Genomic DNA, 18,488 nt, shown 5'->3' with positions numbered 1-18,488 from the left:
CTTCTAAGTCACGAACATAGCTGAGTCTGTACACAAGTGCTTTTCGGCCCTTTGCCTAGATCTGCAGAGCTACAGAAGCAGCAAAAAGTCGTGTGCCCACATGGGAGCCCAGAGGTGAAGCCTGCCAGCTGGCAGCCCCTGGGGGGGGGGGTGAGGCAAGGATTGCTAGGGTTCTGGGTGCTGTGTTCCCATGCCCTGCAGACTTGTATATGCCTTGTGTTTTATGAATATATTTAGCCTCTTGAACCCCAAAGGAAAAGGATCTGGCTGTAGAAGAAAACATTCACCCAAATACAAAGACAGAGATGCTTCGCGACTTTGTTTTTCTGCCGCTCACCTAGGCAGTCTGCTGCAGCAGAATTCCCTTCTTCTCAAGCAGTTTCATTACAAAGCTTGAAATGTTCTCTTTGACGATAAAGAGTTTCCTTGAAATGTGTCTGGAACCGTAGCTGTCAGGGCAACCGTCTTTTCCGTTCCCCTTCATTGTTTCTGCTTCATGCTGAAGGTGTGCAGCTCTTTCCTATGCCTTCTGACACTTTACGTCGATATAGATATATTTAGGAGGCACCCTGTTCCTTTGATTTGCATTTGCTTCAAACCAATTTGCATGTTGCACTTTAAACCAGTGCTTCTCCAACTACCTGATGTGGTGGACTGGCAAGCCCTGCTCCATTGCGCCAAGGGACCGCATTTGTGTGTTTTTTTTAAATATTTATTGAAATTTTACAAACAATAGAAAGTTTCTAAGTTTAAACATAAAGAATAAAAACAAAGAATAACCCTGATAAAAGAAAAAAAAACACTACAGATATACAAAAACAAAACACGTGAAAAATGCAAAATAGAAAACAGTTAAAAAGAAGAAGAAAGAAAGAAATGAATCAATATTTTCATATCTTATATTTCATTTATTAGTTTCCCGACCTCCTCACACCTCCCTTTTTGTATTCCAGTTCAGATATTTAATTCAGCAAGTCCTTACCCTCTATCATTTATCCTTAACTTATTATAAATATATATTTCCACCATTATCAATCCATATTTACATATTCTTGTTAATCTTTTTACGAATACCGCTTATTTACAATCCAACATCCCTTTAACATTCATTAATTTTACAGTATTTCTGCAAGTAGTCTTTAAATTTTTTCGCTTTGGCAGCACATATACTAAAATTGGAACGATACAGAGAAGATTAGCATGGCCCCTGCGCATTTGGTCCCTGAGCCATTCCACCCAACCTGGGCTGCGGTCCGCCAGTGGCTCATGGACTGGCACCCGTCCGCAGGCCAACACTTTTGAGTAGCTCTTTTTAAAATTGCTGGGACCTTATGGTGAAGACCAGGCAAGAAACTTGAGTAAAACAAGTATACTCAAGTAGGTTAACCTTATTCCCATTTTACAGATTTGAGAAAACGAGCCTGAAAGTGATTGATTCCCCTAAGGCCAGTTGGGGACCAACCAGAGATATGACAAGAGTAAAAAAAGAAAAAGCGCAAGCCACTGGATAATAATTTATTACTTATACCCCGCCCATCTGGCTGGGTTTCCCCAGCCACTCCGGGCGGCTTCCAACAAGAGATTAAAAATACATTAAAACATCAGTCATTAAAAACTTCCCTAAACAGGGCTGCCTTCAGATGTCTTCTGAACATCAGATAGTTGTTTATCTCTTTGACATCTGATGGGAGGGCGTTCTACAGGGCAGGTGCCACTACCGAGAAGGCCCTCTGCCTGGTTCCCTGTAACCTCACTTATTGCAGTGAGGGAACCGCCAGAAGGCCCTCGGCGCTGGATCTCAGTGTCTGGGCAGAACGATGGGGGTGGAGACACTTCTTCAGGCATACTGGGCTGAGGTCGTTTAGGGCTTTAAAGGTCAGCACCAACCCTTTGAATTGTGCTCAGAAACGTATTGGGAACCAATGTAGATCTTTCAAGACCGGTGTAATGTGGCCTCGACGGCCGCTCCCAGTCACCAGTCTTGCTGCCGCATTCTGGATTAGTAGTTTCCGGGTCACCCTCAAAGCTAGCCCCATGTAGAGCCCCTTGCAGTAGTCCAAGCAGGAGATAACTTCTGGACTTCTCTTTTCCTCGCCTCCCTTCTTTCCCTCCCCATTGTCAACATTCCAGATGTTTCCTCCAGCTGTCAGAGGCTGCCGATCTGGTTGCTGGCCCACAGAGCTTAGCAAAAGCTCCAGCACTCCCTATCTTTTGTCCTAAAGCAACCAAGATGGTGTTTTTGGCAAGAGGTGAGCCCATCTGTCTAGCGGATGCATTCCTCGCAGGCAGCATTGCAAACTTGGATGAAGGCTGGCGTCCAGCAGGTCCCTTCCTCCTCCCTCTCTCCTTCCCAGATATCCCTGTTCTTTTCCAGCAGGACTTTTTAAAAAAACAACAACATGCTGACATTTCCTTGGTTCTGTATTCTCCCAACTGGTTTCCTTCGTAACTAGGAGGACCCAGCCATAGGCCATTTATGCTAACAGCAGAGCTCAGAAGACCAGCTCCTAACCCCCCATTAAGTACTGTATTTTTTGCTCTATAAGACTCACTTTTTCCCTCCTAAAAAGTAAGGGGAAATGTGTGTGCATCTTATGGAGTGAATGCAGGCTGCGCAGCTATCCCAGAAGCCAGAACAGCAAGAGGGATTGCTGCTTTCGCTGCACAGCAATCCCTCTTGCTGTTCTGGCTTCTGGGATTCAGAATTTTTTTCTTCTTCTTTTCCTTCTCCAAAAACTAGGTGCGTCTTGTGGTCAGGTGTGTCTTATAGAGCGAAAAATACGGTACATCTGCGCATGGTCCAGGTGTCTCCCTAGCTAAGGCGTCCTAACTGCTCTCCTGTTTCTTTCCTTGTTGCCCTTGGTCTTCTCCCTTGCTCATTTGATCCCTTCTCCTTTTAGCCCTCCTCCTCCGCTCTTGTGGCCTGCTTGCTGCCTCCTTCCAAAGGCTTCTCCCACGCTGCATGTTGATAGTAGCGAGCCCTGTGGTTGCCTTCAAAAGGAGCTTTTTTCTGAACGATTCCCCCTCCATCTGCCTGACCAGTTTTCAAGGTCACAGCACAAAGAGAAGACGTTGCAGAGTTTAGAAAGGAAGAAGGAAAACACATCAAAGCCGCTTGAAATCCCCACACCCTAACCCAAGCTACCAATGCCCAGAAGAGTCTAAGAAGAGGAAGCGAACTCTCTTCCTTCGGCAAGAGAAAAAAGGGAAAAGGGAAGAAGTTCAAACCCCACCGCAGAGTGCTTTCATAGCTCTGGTTTGTTGATGTTGGAGCCTCTCCTAAGCTGGGAGCACAATAGGCAGCTCAAATTCAGTGGGTCTACTTTGGGTGGGATGGGAAGGGACTGTGAAGCCATAGGGCCCATTTCTCAGAAAGTGCATCCTGCATGCTAGTCAGGGATGGGAGAGGATTGCCCTTCTTCCACATTTGTTTGTTTGTTTATAATAATAATAATTTATTACTTATACCCCGCCCATCTGGCTGGCTTTCCCCTGCCACTCTGGGCGGCTTCCAACCAAATATTAAAAACGCAATACAGCATTAAACATTAAAAAAAAACTTCCCTAAACAGGGCTGCCTTCAGATTTCTTCTAAAAGTAAAATGGTTGCTTATTGCCTTGACATCTGTTGGGAGGGTGTTCCACAGGGCGGGTGCCACTACCAAGAAGGCCCTTCCCCTGGTTCCCTGTAATCTCACTTCTCGCCGTGAGGGAACCACCAGAAGGCCCTCAGGGCTGTACCTCCGTGTTTGTTTGTTTGTTTGTTTGTTTGCCACCCTTCATCAAAAGATCTCAGGGCGGTTCACAAAGATAAAAAACAAGCAAATAATTAAACCAAAACAACAAAAACGATAACCCCCACCTTCCCACAGAAACATTTAAAAGGCCGTAGACTATTAATCAGTCAAAGGCCTGGTTGAAAAATATAAAGTGAAGGCACCAGGCAAACCTCCCTGGGGGAAAGCATTGCGCAAATGAGGAGCCACTACAGAAAAGGCCTGCTCTAGTTATTTTATTTATTTGCTAAATTTATATTCAGTGTTGAGGATTTTATTCTCTCTTGTGATGCCCTGGTGCTTAGTTTTAATCATGAACAGTTTCTTATTTCCACTATGTTGGGGTTCTTTGCTTTCATGGTTGGTTGTGCTTTTATTGCTGTAGTTTTTATCCTGCGTTGTAAGACGCTCCAGTTTCTGTTTTGAAAAGAGTGGGGGGGTCTGTGTGAGTATTATTATTTTTTTACAGTAAGCGGTCAACGTGCTTAGGATTGCAGCCAAAGGTGCTTTTGATCAACGGTGTAACTATTTGATATTTTCTCTTGGGATGGTAAAATAAACAGTGATTTTAACAAATGCCTGCCCTCCTTAGTTGAGAGCTTAGGTTTGCATACTTGGTAGTTGTGGTCTCTTAATTAAACTGCGTTGAATTTCATCTCCACCACCACAAGCATGCAGCCACCATTAGCAATGTGCTGAGCTAAGCTTGAACGGATAATACTTATTTCCCCTTTAAAAAGCAGTCAGTGGGATGGGCTGCCAAAAGCTGGCCACACTCAGCTCACAGCAGCAGATGGCAAGTGGCTTGCCTTGCTAAGCCTTGATGGTGGCCTTAACAAAGTACTGTTTCGAACACGGGTTCAAATGATCATGTGGATGACTCAAAGCAACGAGGGAACAGAAATACAGTCTGAAATGTACTCGGAGTCGAGAGTGGATTCCATGCTCTTTATTCAGCTCATAGTGGTGAGGAGGAATGAAAGTTCCCCCCAAATATCTGCTTTATATATATTATTTACACAATGGGCTGCACATGATTGGCTAATTCCGGTATTCTCCTGTAGGCCAATCAGGTTGTGGGTTCACTTCCATCTGGAGCTGGATTGGGTGGCTCCTGCGGACCAATCATACTGCTGCATTGTTCTAGGACCAATCAGACTGCTGCATTTTGGATCCTAGTCAACTCAGTACATAACACAGTCGTACCTTGGAAGTTGAACGGAGTCCATTCCGGAAGTCCGTTTGATTTCCAAAATGTTCGGAAACCAAAGCACAGCTTCTGATTGGATGCAGGAAGCTCCTGCAGCCAATCGGAAGCCCCATCGGACGTTCGGGTTCCAAAAAACGTTCACCAGCCGGAATAGTCACTTCCGGGTTTGCAGCGTTTTGGAGCCAAAACGTTAGAGAACTAAGCTGTTCAAAAACCAAGGTAGGACTGTACATAGAAAGTGTGTGGCTCCTTTCCAATTTGCAATGTCGACTCATCATTCAGGGACAATGTTGGTTTGATAAGTTTGTTCAATGAAGCCACGTCATAAGGTGGGGTGGAATGCCCAAATCGTTCTCATTTTCACATATGATCTTTCATATTTTGGGTCTCTCCCAATTCTACATTGATCTGTGAGTTTACTTTTTTTATATAGAAAAATCCATATGAAAATCATATTTACATAAACTTTTTTTTAGCATTTATGCATTTCTGAACGTATTTTTAGTCCGCCCTATGAATTGTTCATCATATTTTTGGAATGGCTTTTGAGCTGAGAGCTACATAGCAAAATCTGGAGGTGTATGAAATATGAAGAGTAATTAAATTTTGATCTGCACATCAGTCTGGGAAGTAGGATCAGGCCAGGATGTGTTGGAATTCGCAATACCTTGAAGACTCTCATGCTGCAGTCTTGACTTGATGGCAGCTTTCGCTTGGTGGAGATCAGGTTATCTTCAGAGGCGAACTATCAAGCAATTTGACTTACGCGTCCTCCTGGAATAATGGATCATGTAAATGAACAAAGATTGGAAATACAGTTAATCCGCCCGAGGACAGAATTCTCTCTAGTTTCATCTAAATTTGGGGAAAATATTGAATGACATTTGCTGCTGACTTTTTTTTCACAGCATCACCAGTATGCAGTGGTACCTCGGGTTAAGTACTTAATTTGTTCCGGAGGTCCATTCTTAACCTGAAACTGTTCTTAACCTGAAGCACCACTTTAGCTAATGGGGCCTCCTGCTGCTGCTGTGCTGCCCGAGCACAATTTCTGTTCTCATCCTGAAGCAAAGTTCTTAACCCAAGGTATTATTTCTGGGTTAGCGGAGTCTGTAACCTGAAGCGTATGTAACCTGAAGCGTATGTAACCCAAGGTACCACTGTATACTAAAAATGTTCACAACAGCAAGAGAGTTTGTGATTTTGTTTTCCAGAATGGGAGGATGGTAAGTTTTCTCTCTTTCTCGGCACTCAACAGAGCACTGGGAAGGGGTGACAATACAGTGGTGCCTCGCGAGACGAAATTAATTCGTTCAGCGAATTTTTCGTCTTGCGAAGCACGGCTTCCCATAGGAATGCATTGAAAATCAATTAATGCGTTCCTATGGTCAAAAAAAGTCCAAACAAAGCCAAATTTGGTACAACAAGAGTTTATTAAGTGCTCTTTAAAGTCACACATACTGTAAAGAGCATTTCAAAATTCAAACCCAGAATTTTTTTTAAAAACAGCAGAGTGGCCCAATGGTCACAGAAAAGCATAAAAATGCAGAAAAAAAACCACAAGCTTCCAGATTCTTGCAAACCCCTCCCCAACTGTTCCCCCAGCCACCCAGCACACAGAAATTCAAATCCAGAATTTTTTTAAAAAAACAGCAGAGTGGCCCAATGGTCACAGAAAATCATAAAAATGCAGAAAAAAACACACAAGGTTCCAGATTCTTGCAAACCCCTTCCCAACACCAAGTCCTTGAATTCCAAACACCCCAACCCAAAATCCAAAACCCCCCAAAAAAGTTTTAAAAGCTTAACTTACCAAATGGCTGCAAAAGAAGTTTTGGAAAAGCTTCAAAAATCACCAAAGTCTTTAAAAACCTCAAAAAAGGCTACTATGTACACTGCGTTCTATGAGTTGCTCCTCGAAGTCAAGTCACAACTGTATTAACGGTGTTAAGAAAAAGGAAACAAACTTGCAAGACGTTTTCGTATTGCGAAGCAAGCCCATAGGGAAATTCGTCTTGCGAAGCAGCTCAAAAACGGAAAACCCTTTCGTCTAGCGAGTTTTCCATCTTGCGAGGCATTCGTCTTGCGGGGCACCACTGTAAATTGAAAATGGCCACTGCCATTTTAATCCCGCCCTCCCTGATGTTGATTTCCCGGCCTGATAGTATTGCACAGCCTAAAGTCTCTTCTTGGATCAAGCTATAACCACCTAGCAAAGCAAAGTAACACTTTGGTCAGATTAAAAGTAATAGAAATTGCCTTACTCTTTGCAATTGTTTTTTTATTTTTTATTTTATTTTATTTTATTTTATTTTATTTTTACTTTTCAGATTTATACATTTCACTAATTTTACAGCCATTTAAACGTTTCAGAACTTTACTTCCTTCCCCCTCTCTCTGCGGTTCCTTAAATTTATTTTTACTATCTTCTGCATATCCAGATTAACTTAATTTGCTCATTTATTCATCTGCTTTAAATATATACTCTTATAAAACTGCAGGTTATTGCAATAATCCTGCCAGTGTTCTTATCTGCTTACAATTTATCTGTAAATATTCAATAAACCATTTCCATTCTTTTATAAAAAAAAGTTTGTTGTGTTGATTTCTTATTCTCCCGGTAAGTTTTGCCATTTCTGCATATTCCATGAGTTTTTGTATCCATTCTTCCTTTGCTTCTTTCCATTTTGGGGCGAGTAACATTCTTGCTTCTGTAGTCACATACATGAATAAGTTTCTATACAGTTTAGGTAGTTCTGTCCCTATAATTCCCAAAAGAAAAGCTGCTGTGTTGTTGTTGTTTTTTACAAAGGTTATTTTAAACATCCTTTTCAATTCATTATATATCATTTCCCAGTAAGCTTTAACCTTACTACAACCATACGACAGAAAGAACCTTCTTTCTCTTTACATTTCCAACACTTAATTTGATTTAGATTTATACATTTCGTTGACGTTTTTCTGTCACGTTTTCCCCAGGGTTGGAAATGGCAAACTCCATCCTGCTATTGGCTCGGAGACGACCATTTGACATACAGTGACGCTCGGAAGGTGTGCACAGATTATTCGTCTACTCTGGTCACTATCACCAACAGGTGTGTGTTCTGTTGTAAGCCATCCGGAGTTCAACAAACGTCTTTTTTATTATTTAAAGAAATTGGATTATCATGGAATGGGTTTTCAGATATTGTGCTGCAAACACTTAGAGGGAAAGGCTAGGCCAGGCACTTGACCTCTTGGTTATTTTTGGAAGGAGCTATGCTGCCTGGCTGCCACATGGCAAAAAGCAACAGGATGCTAGACTGGTGACTGGGAGTGGCCGCCAAGACCATATAACACTGGTCCTGAAAGATCTACATCGGTTCCCAGTACGTTTCCGAGCACAATTCAAAGTGTTGGTGCTGACCTGTAAAGCCCTAAACATCCTTGGTCCAGTATACCTGAAGGCATACTGGACAAGTATACCTGAAGGTCTCCACCCCCACTGTGGTCCAGCTCCAAGGGCTTTCTGGCGGTTCCCTCACTGCAAGAAGTAAGGCTTCAGGGAACCAGGCAGAGGGCCTTCTCAGTAGTGGTGCCCTCCCATCAGATGTCAAGGAAATAAACAACTATCTGGCTTTTAGACAGTCTGAAGGCAACCCTGTATCAGGAAGTTTTTAATGTTTGATGTTTTGTTCTGTTTTTAGTGTTCTCTTGGGAGCTGCCCAGAGGGCCTGGGGAAACCCAGCCAGATGGGTGGGGTATTGTTATAATAGGGGTACCTCGGGTTATGTACTTAATTCGTTCCAGCGGTCCGTTCTTAACCTGAAACTGTTCTTAACCTGAAGCACCACTTTAGCTAATGGGGCCTCCCGCTGCCAATGCGCTGCCGCTGCACGATTACTGTTCTCATCCTGAAGCAAAGTTCTTAACCCGAGGTACTATTTCTGGGTTAGCGGAGTCTGTAACCTGAAGCGTATGTAACCCGAGGTACCACTGAATTGTTGTGGTTGTTGTTGTTATTTGACCATCAACCTCTGGAGGAAAGATCATGGATTGGTGGATGTGGTGAGGAAGCGACTGACTCATTCTGTTGTCTCCCTGGCCAAGGTTTGAACAGGCCTATGTGAGCAGCCTAATTTATGGCTGGGAGGACGAATATTTCTGGACAGCTCTACAGGACATAAATGAAACGGGCTCCTTTCATTGGTTGAGCGGGGATGAAGTCACCTACACCCACTGGAATCGCAACCAGCCCGGTAATAGATCTCTCCCTCCCTCTCTCTCTCTCTTTCTCTTTCTCTCTCTCTCTCTCTCTCTCTCTCTCTGTGTGTGTGTGTGTGTGTGTGTGTACCTAGGGTTTGTTTACATCTTTCAAGTGACTTAATATGTGTCACTCTTCTGCAATCACAGTGGGTTATGCATTCCCCTTTTTTAAAAAAAATTGGCTTGACTGTCTGAATTGTCTGCACTTTCTTTTTCATTTTTGAATAAATTTTATTAGGGTTTGTAGAGAAGAATACAAAACTTAATATCAAATATCTTTTTTGCTAAGACTTTGATCTAACAACAAGGAAAACATAAAGGTGGGGGGGGAGAGAGAGAAAGGAATGAACAAAGAAAAAGAGAGAAATAAAGAAAAAGTAATAGAAAAGAAGTTAAAGAGAGAGAGAGAAACAATAAGAAGAAACCTTGGTTTGTTGCAGTTTGTTTGGAGCTAAACAAACCATAATCCCTGGTTCAGGTATAAGGTTAAATTAGAAATTGTGACAGGTTTCCTCCACCCATTCGTGGGGAGAAGCAAAGGAGGTGTGGTTTGTTCATGCACAGTAAACCATGGTTTATAGCTTACCATGATGATCGCAGCCATTATCTAGTTTGGTGGTTATTGCCTGATTTTGCCAAGCCAGCTGGAAACCGTTTCCTTTGGCTTAAATTTTTTCTCTGGCCTCTTTCCCCCTTCCCATGAGGCTTTCAGGTTATAACAAAGGCGGCTGCGTTGCGTTGGCCACGGGGAGTGCCATGGGACTATGGGAAGTGAAGAACTGCACCAGTTTCAAGGCCAAATACATCTGCAGGCAGAATTTGGGGACTCCGGTGAACCCTGAGCTTCCTTCGCCTCATCCCACCCCGAGCCTCACGGGAACGTGTCCAGCGGGATGGGTCACCAGCCCCAAGTTGAGGCACTGCTACAAGGTACGTACAAAACGAGAGGAGGCAGCCAGCCAGTTCATGGTCCAAACTTTTAATGCAAAGTGAGTTGTATTAGCTCAAATTGGTTTTGGATTTAAAAATTATCGCAGCAGTTCGGGCTTGCAATACTCTCACTGAATGGGATCAGTTTGTGAAATGGCTCCCTCTTTTCTCTTCTTTTCTTTTTTCCCAAAAAATTGTTGATTTTCTCTTATAGCACACAGACATAAACACAGAAAAGAACATTACATTTAACACAACATGAAAGCTTAACAACAGTAAAAACACAAAAGATAAAAGAAGATTCCCCCCCCCCCCTTCTTATTCCCTGGTATATTTACATTGCTAGAAGACTTCCTCGACACCTTCCGATCTGAATTTCAACATAACACATATTTAGCAGTTCCCAATTTCATATTTATAGCATCAGTATCCTCTTTCATTACAAACTTCTTATCCTTCCTTCCAATTGTAATCCACAATAATCATTATTATTAATCTTTTTCTATCCTTTAGCCTAATCTGTTACTTCTAGGAATTTCTTAATTATCTTATACAGTGGTGCCTCGCAAGACGAAAAGAATCCGTTCTGTGATTCTCTTCGTCTAGCGGTTTTTTCGTCTTGCGAAGCAAGCCCATTGACGGATTAGCGGATTAGCGCTATTAGCGGCTTTTAGCGGCTGATCGGCTGATCGGAACAGCTGATAAGCAGCTTAGCGGCTTAGAAAAAAAACCCCCGCAGGAACTCACAGTACATTTTCGTCTTGCGAAGCAAGCCCATAGGAGATTCGTTTTGCGAAGCACCTCCAAAACGGAAAACTCTTTCGTCTAGCGAGTTTTCCGTCTTGCGGGGCACCACTGTATTGCAATATCTCACTAAATATTCTTTAAATTTCTTCCATTCTTCTTGTGTTTCCTCCTCTTTCTGGTCGCGGATTCTTCCCAGTCAGGTCAGCCATTTCCGAAAAGTCCATCATCTTCATCTGCCATTCTTCTATTGTCAGCATTTCTTGCAATTTCCAATTTTTGGCTAATAAAAGTCTTGCTGCTGTAGTGGCATACAGAAACAGTTTAACATCCTTCTTTCCGGTCCTGTTATTCCAAGTAGAAAGGCTTCTGGTTTCTTAATAAATGTATTTTTCAACATTTTTTAAAATTCATTATAAATCTTTTCCCAGAAGTCTTTCACCTTAGGACACGTCCACCACATGAATCGTATTAGCTCAAATTTTTTTTGGATTTAACATTCGTCATGGCAGTTCGGGCTTGTAAGCTCTCATCGACCGGGTTCGCTTTGTGAAATGGCTCCCTTTTTTCTTCGGCAGGTGTTCACCTACGACAAACTTCAGGAGAAGAAAAACTGGATCATGGCCCATTTGTTCTGCAGCGATCGGAAAGCCCAACTCTTGAGCGTTGGCACTTACGAGGAGGAACATTTTATAGCCAACACGCTCAACAAGATATTTGGGTGAGGACTGAGTTACAAATACAGGAGATGTATGTTTCTGGGCGACACCCTGGCAAATATATCCACGTGCACTCAGGCACACCTGAATGTTCCTTGGTATGTACAGTGGTACCTCGGGTTACATACGCTTCAGGTTACAGACTCCGCTAACCCAGAAATATTACCTCGGGTTAAGAACTTTGCTTCAGGATGAGAACAGAAATTGTGCTCCGGCGACGCAGCAGCAGCGGGAAGCCCCATTAGCTAAAGTGGTGCTTCAGGTTAAGAACAGTTTCAGGTTAAGTGCACACCTCCGGAACAAATTAAGTACTTAACCCGAGGTACCACTGTAAGCGCATTTGCGAGTTTTGGTTTACGCGCCGACAGTGTGATTACGTTTTATATAGACAGATAGAAAGCCGTCCTCATCATCCCTTGCTTTGAGAGACTATACAGTTGAAACCCACATTTAAAACCCCACCTTAAAAAAAAAAAAAGGAAGCTGAAACAAAAAGTTAAGAGGTTCTGCTTCCTCTTGAAGCTTGTGAAGAATCATAATGTTTTATCTGGTGGTTGTGAATGGGTGGGGATAGGGAAGGAGTGAGAGGTACCGTATTTTTCGCTCTATAAGACGCACCAGACCACAAGACGCACCTAGTTTTTGGAGGAGGAAAACAAGAAAAAATAATATTCTGAATCCCAGAAGCCAGAACAGCAAGAGGGATTGCTGTGCAGTGAAAGCAGCGATCCCTCTTGCTGTTCTGGCTTCTGGGATAGCTGCGCAGCCTGCATTCACTCCATAAGATGCACACACATTTCCCTTACTTTTTAGGAGGGAAAAAGTGAGTCTTATAGAGCAAAAATACGGTATCTGCTGAACTTAGAAGAAGCGTGGCTGTTTCCTAAAAGGGGGAAGTGGAAATGATGGGTTCAAGTTTTGCCAATAAAAAATAATGGTTAATCAGCAGTCCTTGATATTTTTTTCAGGGGGAGGGAAGCTGAACAGGGCCTAGATGGTGCTCTGTGCATTTTTATTCTGAAACCTCGGCAGCTACTTAGCTTGGCCCGTCACAACCGTGAGATGCTGCTCTTTTCCTGTCACCATGGCTACAAAATGGAGGGGGAAGTTGGCGCCTCCCGGGTGTTGCAGGACTACAACTCCCATCATCCAGGGCAACTGGCCATACTGCTTGGGCTGATGGGAGCTGGGAGTCCCAACAATATCACGAGAGCCACACGTGTGCCCCAACCCTGCTATAAGCAGCTTGAATCAATTGAGCCAAATCACATACAGCAAAATGGGGTGGCGGCTGGGGGGACAAACCTTGGGAGCTTTAGTCGAGCATTAAGTCTTCGCACAGTTACATTCATGGAAGAACTGACCCATCTTCTTTTCGGATGCCTTCCAGGGCATCAGAACCTGAAATCCATGAGCAACATTGGTTTTGGATCGGCTTGAATCGCCGGGACCCGGGACTTGAGAGGAGCTGGCGATGGAGTGATGGTCTTGGGGTGAGTGATGGTTTGCTCAACCTATTAAAAAAAAAAAGCACAAGAAAGGACTCAAATAAAGATCACAAATTCTAACAGAGATTACAAACACTAACTCATAAACATATTAAAAAAATTCCTTCCAGTAGCACGTTAAAGACCAACTAAGTTAGTTCTTGGTATGAGCTTTCGTGTGCATGCACACTTCTTCAGATACACTGAAACAGAAGTTGCCAGATCCTTCTATATAGTGAGAAGGTGGGGAGGGGTATTACTCAGAAGGGTGGTGGGAATGGGAGATTGGCAGATAGCTGAGATGAGCCTGTTGACGACTCTTAACGACTGCAATAGGTCTTACAGGAAAAGGCAAGGGGTGAGAAGGTGAAAAATGGCTTAGTCATGTATAATGAGATAAGAATCCAATGTCTCTGTTCAGACCAGGTCTCTCCATGGTTTTGAGTTTGGTAATGAGTTGCAATTCAGCAGCTTCTCTTTCCAGTCTATTTCTGAAATTCCTTTGTCGTAAAACAGCTATTTGTATATGTATAAATGGTATATAATACTGTTTTATAATTTATGATTGTTTTATAATGTATGATAATTTAGAATCTAAATGTATTTTCATGTAATGTTTGATACTTCCAGCTGATGAAGGTGAATACATAATTGACTTTTGACTTCTGCTCTATGATTGAAACTAAGTCTCCATCTGCAAGCTGATAAATTATAAGGATCAACATTATTGTCGAGTAAAAAAGAGAAAATCTTTGTAACGAATTATTGTGTTATACATACAGTGGTACCTCGGGTTAAGTAATTAATTCGTTCTGGAAGTCCATACTTAACCTGAAACTGTTCTTAACCTGAAGCACCACTTTAGCTAATGGGGCCGCCGCACCGCCGGAGCACGATTTCTGTTCTCATCCTGAAGCAAAGTTCTTAACCCGAGGTACTATTTCTGGGTTAGCAGAGTCTGTAACCTGAAGCGTATGTAACCCGAGGTACCACTGTATCTTTATGAGTTAGAGTTTGTAATCTCTGTTAGAATTTGTAATCTTTATTTGAGTTTGTAATTCTTGTCAGAATACAGTACATACTTTTGAATGGATTTGTTACTATTGACTATTGACTTGTGAGTAGGGACCACTCCCACTATTGAAACTTACATTGGCATGAGTTCTTGGTGTGCTTTTTTTCTTGTTATGTTTAATAACAAGAACTCCAACCTATTCAAAAGGCACTTGGGAACAGAGATTTCATGTTTGTGTGTGTGTGTGTGTGTGTGTGTGTGTTTTAACAAACTACTCTTGTTGGGAGATAAGTAAGTAAAATAGAATGCCTCTGCTGTTATTTAGAGGGAAAAGAGGACCAGGAGTTGTGTATTGGTGGAGAAATAGGAATATGACAAAAAGTCCCAAGAGTTATTTTGTCAGTATCTGAATTGATGCCTATTCTTTGATATCTTAAAATTGTCACCTCTTCTTTATTTCAGAGATTCTTTTCTGTTTGCTCTGTCTTTGTTGATATTTTGTCGATACAGAATTCATTAGAGATGCAAATAAATAAATAAATGCAAACTTCCAACATAAAAAACCCAAACCAGAGTTATTTTGTCAGGTAAAGGGTAAAGGGACCCCTGACCATTAGGTCCAGTCGTGACCGACTCTGGGGTTGCAGCGCTCATCTCGCTTTATTGGCTGAGGGAGCCGGCGTACAGCTTCCGGGTCATGTGGCCAGCATGACTAAGCCGCTTCTGGCGAACCAGAGCAGCGCGCGGAAACGCCGTTTACCTTCCCGCCAGAGCGGTACCTATTTATCTACTTGCACTGGCGTGCTTTCAAACTGCTAGGTTGGCAGGAACAGGGACCGAGCAACGGGAGCTCACCCTGTTGTGGCTTGCTGGAAATCATGGCTCTCCTTTTACTAATGCATTAAGGCTTCTTCTGTTAAGGAGCCACCATAAGAAACCCAGACCTCTCTTGAAGCTTGTTTGTTGCTGATATAGAGGAAAATGCATTTGAGATAATACAGAGCACAGTGTGGAGTGGGAATTCCTTCTGGTGGGGGGGGGGGGAGAGGAAAGTATTCATGTCACTGCGCTCAACTGAGTTGGATAAGCCAGTGATTTAAGGCATGGGTAGGTAAACTAAGGCCCGGGGGCCGAATCTAGCCCAATCGCCTTCTAAATCCAGCCCGCAGATGGTCCAGGAATCAGTGTGTTTTTACTTGAGTAGAATGTGCACTTTTATTTAAAATGAATCTCTGGGTTATTTGTGGGGCATAGGAATTTGTTCATCCCCCCCAAAAAAATATAGTCCGGCCCCCCACAAGGTCTGAGGGACAGTGGACCGGCCCCCTGCTGAAAAAGTTTGCTGACCCCTGACCTAAGGCTTCAGTTGACTAAGCAGGACATTGAGAGAATAATAATAATAATAATAATAATAATAATAATAATAATAATAATAATAATAATAATTTATTATTTATACCCCGCCCATCTGGCTGGGCTTCCCCAGACACTCTGGGCGGCTTCCAGAAAAAATATTAAAATACTGTAATACATCAAACATTAACTTGCCCTCCCCCATCTTTCTTTTGCCTTCAGTTCTCCTACCACAACTTTGACCGCAGCAATCACGACGACGAGGACATCCGGAACTGTGCGGCGCTGGACTTGGCATCCTTGCAGTGGATGCCTCTTCAGTGCGACGCTCAACTGGACTGGATCTGCAAGCTGCCCAAAGGTGACTGGGATGGCGACGGGTTGGCAGGGAGGGGAAGAGTTAGCCACAGTCAAGAACTTTGCAGTTGCCTCTTTCATGTCTACATATCTTCAAACGCGAGATTTCGAAGGAGGATTCTTGAGGTAATGTTCAGCCAACTCAATAATGTCCATTAAGTGAAGGAGTTGAGTACCTTGCCTGGGCTTCAGGAGGGCTTAATATCTTCATAGGTCACCACAGTGTGCTATGAGTTAATTTTAATACCATTTGGCCTGCCAGGTTGAGGATTCTGTTGTGGCTGACCTCTTTGGGGTTTTTTAATTGGGGTTTAGTGCCTGCTTTCATTTTTACTGCTGTTTATTTTTGCTGCCGTTGATTGCATGACTAATGTTACTGTTTTGAAAAAACGCTATAAGCTTCCCTGAGCATGGCAGATTTCTACGCGAGTGTGAGGTGTATAAAGATTGTTGTATTAAGTGCATCTGTTTCTTGTCAGTTCCTCAAATAGGATTATCTTCCCAAGATAACTTGGTGTCCCTACTTAATGGGTATGTTAATATTTTTAGAATAACAAAGTTTCTCAGCTCCACTAGTTCATACTAAGATTACTGAACATCTCAGGGACGTTCTGTCTTCCTTCTGGTGTCTGTGTTTGACTTCCACCCTCTCCCCACAATCTAACCCTTTCTATTTTTTAAAAAATTAATGTTTAATTATTTCCTTGATACATGGTTGAATGTGTATAAAGACAAGTAGCAGCATTCCAATAAACAAAGGATGAGGCTTGCTCCTCCTTCATAACCAGCAGGGATTGCAGTACAGAAAGGATAGGGGGAATATCTTACTTTCCTGAAGGGGCATTTTTTTCCTGAATCAGGAACTGAAATGAATTCTGGGCCAGGCCCAGCCCATCTCCCTTGCTCACTTGCTGATCGTGTGCTGTTGTTTAATAGGCACTGATGTGAAAGAGCCAGAGACAACCGTTCAAGGTGAGTGAATATTTCCGCCCCCCTCATCCCATGTGGCAAAGCCTCTTTGTGCAGAGATCGCTCTGTCTCCACCCTCACCCCATACTCCTCGACTTGTGGTCGCAAAAAACGTGTGTGTATGTGTGTGTTTTCTGGATGCATGCAAGCTAGAGGAAACGCGGTGCCAACGTCCCGCCTCTGTTATACTGTGCTGTTGGCATTGTGCTTTTAGAGCGGTGTTTCTCAAACTTGGGTCCCCAGGTGGACTACAACTCCCATCATCCCTAGCTAGCAGGACCAGTGGTCAGGGATGATGGGAGTTGTAGTCCAACAACACCTGGGGACCCTAAAGTTTGAGAAAGGTTTGTTGGGAAACTGTGTACGTGCAGCTACTCACACAGAGTCAATTAAGGTTTGGCAGACAGCCAGAAGGCAATCTGAAGGAGTAAGTCTGCCTGGTGATAACAGAGACATGGAGACCGCTCCCTGATTGGTCAAGCTCTCTCAAGGGAGTGATAATTAATGGCCTACTAACTGGAATGTGTTCAGTGTTCAGAGGTTCAGAGTTCTGTGTCAGTGTAGGAGTTGTGAGTCGTATCAGAGAGCGCTAGCAAAAGATCCATGTTCTGTTCCTGTAAATAGTCCCCTGTATATAATAAACACCTAACTACAAGTTCCTGGTTCCTGCTTCGTCTATCCTGTCTGCAGCCAAGTCGCCAATTGCTTCCGTGGATTCTGCGTTTACTCAGAAAGTTGCGAAACACCAAATAGGTTTTGCCATTAAGGTTCCGCAAGGTGGTCTTGTCAAGGATTGGTAGAGTGCTGCTGGCAGTCTTATGTGGCATGGCCCCTTGCTCTCTCAGCTGAGGCGATGTGGGGTCTGCAGTTGGGAATGTGGGCTATGTCCCTGGGAAAGGGAGTTATGTGTTATACCAAGCTTATGTCAGAAGCAGCAACAGAAATATCAGCTAACTGAATCGATAGAGTTGGATCCCTCTCAGCTATAGGCCTGCAGAGGTCAAGTATGAGTTTAAGAAGCCTGTACTCATGTACCTAGCTTCATCCAGGTGTAGAAATAGAATAGCTATGCTGGAGGCAGCATGGAAAACAGGGCGACTGAACCATCTTGACTTCTGATTATTTATCTTACTGAAGAAAAGAATGTTTTTGATGTAGGAAAAAGGCAGCAGGGCTGTGTATGTGTATGTGTGTGTGTGTTTGTGTATGCATAATGTGACGGAGGTTTACGAAACCATGAGTGATGTGGAGAAACTGAGATCCCATGAGGTCTGGCTAGCGCTAACTTTGGCTTTCTTTCAGTGCCAGGTTAAGACCTGGTTATTCTCTCAGGGTCTTTATGAATTGTTAATTCTGCAGCCTAACATGATGGCATTTGCAGCTCTGCATTTTGAGTCAGACGCAGTGATTTATACTTTTGCCTGCTCCTGCTATATTCGTGTAAACGTTTTGAATGAATTGTGTGCCCTGGTCAGAGATCAGTGTGATGCAGAGCAGGCTATAAATATTTTCAGAAACAAATAGTGGAGACATTCATCCCCCAGCCTCAACGCCTGGGGCACCTGTTCTTGAAACTGATAGGAATAATAATAATAATAATAATAATAATAATAATAATAATAATTTTATTTATACCCCACCCATCTGGCTGGGTTTCCCCAGCCACTCTGGGAGGCTTCCAAC

The 18,488-nt window shown here is 43.1% G+C and overlaps 1 protein-coding gene across 1 annotated transcript in view; it reads left to right on the top strand.

Moving 5' to 3' along the window:
- The window catches only part of MRC2 (mannose receptor C-type 2), a 76,290-nt gene that overhangs the window by 35,413 nt on the left and 22,389 nt on the right, over positions 1-18,488 (top strand). The window contains 7 exon segments of the mRNA XM_083469438.1: positions 7,966-8,081; positions 9,076-9,224; positions 9,944-10,161; positions 11,484-11,626; positions 13,015-13,117; positions 15,702-15,840; positions 16,773-16,808. Coding sequence (XP_083325564.1) covers positions 7,966-8,081; positions 9,076-9,224; positions 9,944-10,161; positions 11,484-11,626; positions 13,015-13,117; positions 15,702-15,840; positions 16,773-16,808 — 904 coding nt within the window.

Source organism: Podarcis liolepis (assembly GCF_965112155.1).
Source record: "Podarcis liolepis genome assembly, chromosome: 13".
NCBI lineage: Eukaryota > Metazoa > Chordata > Lepidosauria > Squamata > Lacertidae > Podarcis > Podarcis liolepis.
Note: the sequence above shows the minus strand (reverse complement) of the source record. Positions and strands in the feature narration are given on the sequence as shown.